General features: G+C 39.7%; 1 protein-coding gene across 50 annotated transcripts in view; it reads right to left on the bottom strand.

Moving 5' to 3' along the window:
* Positions 1 to 519: 519 nt before the first annotated feature.
* Positions 520 to 8,282, bottom strand: part of MLIP (muscular LMNA interacting protein) — a 244,675-nt gene continuing 236,912 nt past the window's right edge. For all 50 annotated transcript variants that reach the window (XM_070244755.1, XM_070244754.1, XM_070244761.1 and 47 more), the window contains one exon: positions 520 to 843. In XM_070244755.1, coding sequence (XP_070100856.1) covers positions 838 to 843 — 6 coding nt within the window. In that variant the 3' untranslated portion in view covers positions 520 to 837. The remainder of the gene's footprint in view (positions 844 to 8,282) is intronic.

The following is an 8,282-nucleotide window of genomic DNA, read 5'->3' as shown; positions in this document are numbered from 1 at the left end:
GGCCAGACTACTGGGGATGACAACTGGGAAAGAAACTAAACATGCCCGATATTGTGGGCCGATATTGGGTGTGTTGGAGGGTGGGCTCCCAGGATTGTCATCACAGTGTGGGTTTGCGCTGTGGTCTTTGCTGCTCCCAAAATTATGAGTACCAACTGACTCTGAAATAGCCTTCACAAGAATCTTGTGGTGATGGACAAGAGAGACAGTGATGTCAGACATTCCAGCAACACGATCCCTGGGCTGCCTCTGTACATAGTCTGTCCCGGCAGCACAGAACCCCAATCAAACAGGAAAACAGCGTGTGTGATGTGAAATACCAACTTTCTCATGTTAGAAATCTGCCCAACGAACCCCTGCATCTTAGCATCCCCTGCAAGCAGGCAGGGACTCATTTGTAAAAGTTGTTCTTTTTTTTAGCACGTAAAAGAAATGAGGCAAAGGGGTGATAAAACCTGATTCAGTTAAGTAATGTATGCATTAAATAAAACTGGTGTTGAAAAACAGTCACAACCATTCTTCTATTTACCCATGATTCTTCTTTATTTGGCTGCTAAATATAAGGGCACGTTAGGATTGCTGTCAGCTTAATAGAAGGCATTAGAAGGCTCTAACAGTGGTGCGAGAAGCCATAGTTAACCTCTCCTATGCTGGGTGTTAGTAGACTACTGCGATCTTAGATGCCCGCAGAAAACTTTTTTTAGTTCCGCTGCTGCACTGCAGTTCATAAAAGAAACACGAAGGCAGAAAAAAATAAAAGTTAGACCTAGCAAGTGATTAGCACCGGCATTCCAAAAAACTTCAGCATAGCCCGTGTTTTCAGCTTCTGCTCCAACTTCATTGCTGCAAAATAAGAGAAAATAGTAGTCAGGTTGATGGAGATAAATAAATTTTTTAAAATATGTCCCAATCTTTATACATTAATATTTGGGCATAGTATCTCATAAAAAAACAGTTGATAGTAGGAAATTTTTGTTTATTTTTCCCTCAGTAGCTGTTTTCTTATTAGACAATTAATGGCATAAAGAGACAAACAGCTGTACCTTCACATCAGACTCTGATGTCTTGAGAGCTCAGCAGAGCGGTTCTGGCCTCCTGCATGGGGCTATGGTAGCCTTAAGGAGTAGCATTGCCATATCCCACCCACAACCCCACACCTTTCAATTGCTTGCCTTCCTTTTCCTTTAGCATAGACTGCATCATTCCCTAAAATGTAATGTCTAAAATGAGGAGGTAAAGTGAACTGGAATTAGACTAAGTCCCAGCTTTTGCAGAACAGAACATTACAAAAGATAGAGACAGTAGGGGCCAGCCCGGTGGTGTAGTGGTTAAGTTTGTGCACTGCGCTTTAGCGGCCCAGCATTCACAGGTTCGGATCCCAGGTACGGGCCTGCATGCCACTTATCAAGCCCTGCTGTGGCAGCAGGTAGCATCCCACATACAAAATGGAGGAAGATTGGCACAGATGTTAGCTCAGGGCCAATCTTCATCACCAAAAAAAGAAAAGAGAGAGAGAAACAGTAAATGAACATCTTGCCTTTTTTCATATATTGATTCAATTTGCTTTAAAACATTTCTATGTGCTAGTGGAGTGATTCCAATAATTTCTTTATCCATCAATCTCCAAGTGTTCCTATTTGATAGTGTTAGACTATCTAGAACAGATAAGATCAACTTAACTGAGTGGAGATGGTATTAGCAGATTATACAAATCAAGAAAGAAAGTATAAAAGGAAGCATCAGAGATGAGGGCAGAAGAGAAATTTAGTTCGAAAACGTTACTCTGATAGAAGGTGATAGAATGACACCAATGGAAGGAAGTGACCACAACTTTATCTTTCCAGGTGCCAACTCAAGGCTGTCAATGGAACATTCCAAAATGGCTGGTGGAGAATAAAAGAGGACAGTTGCTCTTCTGTAGGCAACTCTGCCTACTTTGTCCTGGGCGGGGTCACAGGGTGAAGAGGGAGCGGTCAGAGAGCTGTGGCTTATAGCCGGCTCCAAGGGGAACACGAGATACGTGCAAGGGGGCCGTGAAGCACACAGGAAACCTGAGTATGGCATGGCGGAGCAGCTAAGCAGGATTGTGAAACACGGATACATTCTGCATCATTTAGGAAAAAATGCATTTGTTAGACTAGAAGGAGGAGGTATAGAAAAAGCTATGAAAACAACGGGGTAGCTCCATTATGCACTGACTTGTTCGGGCCACAGAAAAATCAACAGTAATGAAATAAGCGAGCAGGAGCTTTCATCATCTGGAATGCTCTGGAGCTTTAGAACGAAGGGAGGAAATGACTAAATTACATCTCCTCCTTTTCTTTCTAACAAATAAAAACCACCATTTATTTCATTTTCCCCAAAGCACCAACATTTGGTAGCTAATATCACAAGAGCTTTAAAGAGATCGTCATCATTTGGCTAACACTTATGAAGTGCTATGTATTTTATATGCTAAGCACTTCACATGCATTAATGCAAATCTTCACCATAATCCTTTGACCTCCTTTTACAGAACGAAATTGAGGCTCAGAAAGATTAAGTATCATGCCCAAGCCTACAGTGTTTGAAATAAAACCCTAGTTTGTTCGATGTTTCCTATTTATTTTTGTTGTTCATGTCGTCACTAGTTTGTTTTAGCTGTACTAAAACATATATTGTGTCTGGCTTGTAAATGGTAAATGCTCTGTCACGGGAAGAGTTTAAACAGAAGATATATAAGGATATACTTGTAGACAGGATTATAACATTAAGTAAAATATCGGACTAAATGCCTTCTAAATTCTCTTTCAAATATAAGATTTTATAACCCTATAAATAATTAAATCAGATTAGAGAGGAATAGGTAGTTAAACCTCTGACACCAGGCTGACAAACTCAGGGCTACTGCTCAGTTCTTCCGAATCCACCAGCAGATCACAGCAATGCTGGGCACCACAAGTCAGCAGCTGGTTTGAAATGATGCATTATGCTATGACGGGTAGAATCATGACTTTAGACACTTTGTGAAGTTTTTGCTTCCCTCTGCCAATCTCAATATAGGTAAAGAGCTAAGTAACAGGAAAAGCAAAGGTCAACATTTAAAAAAAGATGAAGATCATCAATAAAATAAATAAATAAACCCCTATTTTCAGATTACACCCTGGTAGTTAAGGTTCAGTATTTTATTATATTGCCAGGTTGATGGGGATTTTTAGGCTGCTTAATTTTAAAACAGTTTATGATGAGGATTTTTAGGCTGGTTACTTTTAAAACTACAGATGAGATTCAGGCTCCAAGGAGTGGAATTTGTTTGCCCCTTTGTTGGGAAACATTTACATTTCTAAGGGAAACCTCTATCTGTGAAGATGCCTCCCTCTCTGTGCCAGGAAGGGGGGGGATGGTCTTATCTCTAGAGGCTCTTGGTCAATGCCAGAGGCAAGAACTTAAGTTGGTTACTGTCTGGCAACCTCATGTAACTGACCCTCCCCCCCACAAATCCTCCTTTGTCTTTAGCCGAGGATAAAATTCAAGCGGTGACTTCTGCCATTTACTCAATCCGGTTTGATTCTTATCTACCATTTTAACTTTTTTACATATTCTTTGTCTTGTAAAGAGATAACTCACATACCTATGCCTTAAATTTAGTCCTAACCCTCAACTCGCGGCAGCAGCAGCAGGAGCTCTGACTGCCCGTGGGTCCTGTCCCCACGCACCAGCTCTGCCTGCCCATGGGTCCTGTCCCCATGCCAGCGGGGGCAGCAGCAGCAGCTCTGCCTGCCCATGGGCTCTGTCCCCATACCAGCGGGGGCAGCAGAAGCTCTGACTGCCCATGGGTCCTGTCCCCATGCTATTCCACACTATTTTCTAAATAAAAGAGCACTACTGCCAGATCTTGAGAGTCTAAGAAATCTTTCTTTCGACTCCTCGGCTCACCGACCCCGCATCAAGGTGAACAACACACTTACTTTGGATGTAAGAAAATATAAATAAGAAAGAACTTAAGACATTTAGAAAATTGTAATTCTGAAGAGGGTCAAATTCCAAATTTTTTTTTTTTATTTAGAGTTAACTTTGGGTAATAAGTGATTCAGTGTTGTGAAACTTTAAGCCAATGTTACAGAAAGCATTTTTCTTTAAAGAATGTGCTGTGTAAATTGATTTTTCATTCCTATTTAATACAAAACCATCTATGCATACTCTTCTCTGTCAAATGAAAGCAAAATGATCTACATATGTGTGCTTGTAAATATGAAGCCAGATTTCATGTATCCAGAATAAAAAAGCCATTTCCAGAATTTGTATGTCTTAATATTAATGGCTGCATATTCATTTTTTTCTGAAAGTTCTTAAATAAATTGTGGACATTTACATAACTTCTACCTTTGGTATAAAAACATAAGATCTAGTATCAGAATTTACCATTCATAATCCAGAAGCTATAAAACATTCAGTAATTAAGGTCCTATGAAGGTATTGTGATAGATAGTGTAGGGAAGCAAAATTTGCCACCCCAAAATGTGTCTCTTTGACTTGAGGATTAAGGCTGATTATTTTTAAGAAACAAAAGACTTAGGAAGAAACTTCAACCTCCCCTCTAACTGCCTAAAAAGAATTTAGATAGAGGACCTGTTCCGGGAAGGAGATATCGCTATAGAGAACTACAGTATAATATGAACCAGGTGTGGTAGACGAGGAGGAACCTAGCAAGGCCCCTTTGATCAAAGACCTTTCTGTGTCCCACTATCTCTAGATGGCCTGGCAAACGTTTGTTGACCAAACATTAACTCTTTTCTTCTTTCTGTAAATTGCCTCCTTTCCCTTTGAAGTCCCAGACTCCTGCTCCCTTCTCCATAGCCCAGAATGGCATATAGACCTCATTTTGCCTGACTGTCTTTGGAATCTTCATACTTATGTGAATTCCTCATGCACATATATTAAATTTAATCTTCTACTGTCAATCTGCCGTTTGTTATTTTAATTATTCAACTAGCCATAAGAACCAAGAAAGGAAGAGGGGAATTTTCTCTCCCCGATGATAGAAAATGCAGGTATATTGGATTCTAGAGAGCACAACACTGAATCTGGGATCAAAAACATTTAATGTCTGGATGACCTAAGCTCCAAATAGTTATTAATCCTGAGCTTTTTTGTTTATCTTGAAAAACTAGCACACAGAGGAATGTTAGTTCTTCTGGTTCCTGACTTTTGCTCAGCTTTACCATGACTGACCACAATACAAAACCCAACATTAATCTATCACGGTGACTCTGGAGAGATCCCCAAATTGCCAAACCCCACCTCTCCTACAACATATTCAACTGAGTTCCTAGAAAAGAAAAACAAGTGAGACACATTTCTGTTTATTGGCTATTTTAGAGTAAGACTTTCTCAGATTTTGGTTCTGTCCCTTGTCAATCAGGTATAAGGACAAAGAGAGATTAAAAATAAGAGGCTTAATTCTCATTGTGGAAAACAAGGGAAGAGATTTCCTTCCTTGGCTCTTAGAGCAGTTACCTTAGAAAGCTTGTCATTGTACGTACATTCTCCTCTCTTTGAAATGTATGTAAGTTCTTTCGAAAACTAAACAGGCATTTTGTCAGCTTTAAGACCCAGGGAAGTCTTTCTCAAGGACTTGAGAACCCTCTGCTTTGAATGTCAACATGCAAGTGAGATAGCACCCCTATCTCCTGGTTTCTGAGGGAGGGTAAAAGCCTAACTTTAGCTGATACCTAGCTCCAAGTTGTAAAACCACCTCTTGTCATAAAGATATGAAGAGTTTATTTTTCCTTTGTGTAAAGCCAATTAACTAACATGGATGGCCATCTCAATTACCAGGTAATTTAGGATGAACTATGTGTAATAAATTTTAAGCCCTCTTACTTGAAGAGGAATTGAATTACTATTTATCTTGAGAACATGTATACGAAGGATTGTATCTGCTTGGCTGCATGAAGGGTGAGATTTCTTCCTGTCTTTGCAATCTCTTAGTGACTGTCTGTGATGCATTTCACATTCTGGTTCAGTGCTTATTCAATAATAAAATTATTTTCTTTCTCTGCTACCTTTATGAAGAGGACTTCCGGGTTGGCAGAAAGATCTTTTTAAAATTACATTTCCCCAATACAAGCTGAGGACTTACAACACAAGAAAGTCACTGTGATGGGGTCCACTGCTGCCAAATCTGGTGGTAGAATGTCCTTCCCTTTATTATTTTCTTGTCTACCTGGATGCCTGGGTAAGGTGGCTATCCATTCAATGTTTATATTAGGTGTCTTTATAAGACAAATTTACCCTGGCCCTCTAGACAGTTGTTATCAAAGCACATGAGTCTTCTTTTAATCAGCAGTTAATAATATCAAGATTCCAAGTTCTTGCCTGAGATTACAACCTTGAACTCTGCAATCCAAGATTTATCAAAGCTTGGTTTTGAGAAATAAATGTTTATCAGAAATTGCCAGAAGGGAATAGAGTAGGCCCATTCCTCTTGATAATTTCATTTTTACCCTTGAGTCAAACCAGAAAATGAGAGTGGCTTCCATGGACAAGTCACTTATTTTCTCTTTTTTATGTTCTCATCTGGAGAGTAAAGATAAAGGAATGAGACGCTTGTCCCATAAGATTAGAATTGTAGACGTCAATGGAGGTTCAGGAATTCAAAATAACATGAACACAAAAAGCTTATACAGCTCAGCAACAAATCAGTCACAGCCACCTTGCTAGCAGAATTATCTTGCCAACCCTTAAATGTTTATCAAAGTCTGCAAAGAGAGGGAAGAAGACAGGAGGAGAATTTGCCTCTAACAAATAGAAATGGCAAGCAATAGGATATATTGGAGTACATGAGGAAGCCATTTGGTGTAAACCTAATTCAGCCTGACTTTGTTTTTCCCAAAGGGCCTGACATGGACATTGAGCATGCACTGTATATCTTCTTTAAACATTTACTACAGCAAGAACAAATGCCCTTAAGATAAAGGTGCAACTTCCCCCAACATTGGCATTTCCTTAAGGATAAGCATCTTTCCTTAGGCTAGGAACTGACTGCTATGCTCACCTTTGACCACCCAGCTCACTTGTGACCACCCAGCTCAAGACAACAGACCTGCCACCCTGCTGTGTTCACCGAGACAGCAGACATACCTGCTGTGTCCATCAATCGCTGTGCCAACAGAGCAGTCTCGTGACTATTGTAAAAGGGACATTTCAGCCATATGTGAAACATCCTCTTTGGGGGTATGCAACCACTCTGTCCACCCCACTTCTTTGGTGCCCTTCCTTCCTTCAGGAAGAAAGGCCCCGGGCCATGGTCCTCACATTTTAGCTCAGAATAAACTCACCCAAATTTTCACTTATAGATTGATTATGGATTATTTTCGTTGACACCTCGTATGTGTTTTATGGATAGCTAGTGAATGATTAGCTCCCAAGGTGTGTTAATAACAAGTGGATCTGAAAGGTCAGAATCAAATGCATCTAATCACGTTTTTAAATCAATTGACCCTGTTAAAAAAAAAGAACGAGGGCCTCCTGTAGCAGGTGCTATGAAGAGTGGCAGGTCTGATTCTATCTCATTGCCCAGTATGACTTTTACGAGTAAGGCTGTAGAAAGAGAAATGGGTTATAGAGCAGTTGTGGATCAGAGTTGCTGAATTCACGAGACTTGATGAATACCAGCAAAAATAATTGTTGCTATTATAATTTAATTTATTCTAAGTAATTCTACTCAGAAATCATTTATTTCAGGCAGGGAGTTCGTAGATGGTGTTCTATAACCACCGACTTAGAGATTAAGGCATTGGTGTGAACAATTGAAATCTATGAAAGTGAACTTCTTTGAAAATTGATCAGCCAGCTGACCGCAATGGTCAAATCAATTATGTAGGGATCTCATCTGCTTTTGTAAGGGTTCATCAATGGCCAAGTATTGTTTTTGAAGTGCCATATAAAATGTTAAATAAAACATTCTTTGGAACATACTAGGCCCCAGACTTAGCTTGCACCAAAATAGGCCCAGCCCTAGCCTAATTATTTTCCAAACCTTGTGTGGAATATCAAAGGAAACAGAAGCAAAGTGTTAGATTTTACTAAGGAAATTACACTGAATCTCAACACAGAACAGATCTCTCAAAACTACTCTCCCCAGGTTAAAGCACGTGTTAAACCTCTATGACATTAGAGAGGAAGAGGGGACCCAAATTTTTATTAATTGAAAGCCTTCCCGGAAACAAAATTTTTTATGGTTCTTCTGCTTTTACTTTCAAATTTTTGTTTCCAAGATTAAATAATTGGTTTGACTGGCT

This window comes from Equus caballus, chromosome 20, assembly GCF_041296265.1.
Source record: "Equus caballus isolate H_3958 breed thoroughbred chromosome 20, TB-T2T, whole genome shotgun sequence".
Classification (NCBI taxonomy): Eukaryota; Metazoa; Chordata; class Mammalia; order Perissodactyla; family Equidae; genus Equus; species Equus caballus.
Note: the sequence above shows the minus strand (reverse complement) of the source record. Positions and strands in the feature narration are given on the sequence as shown.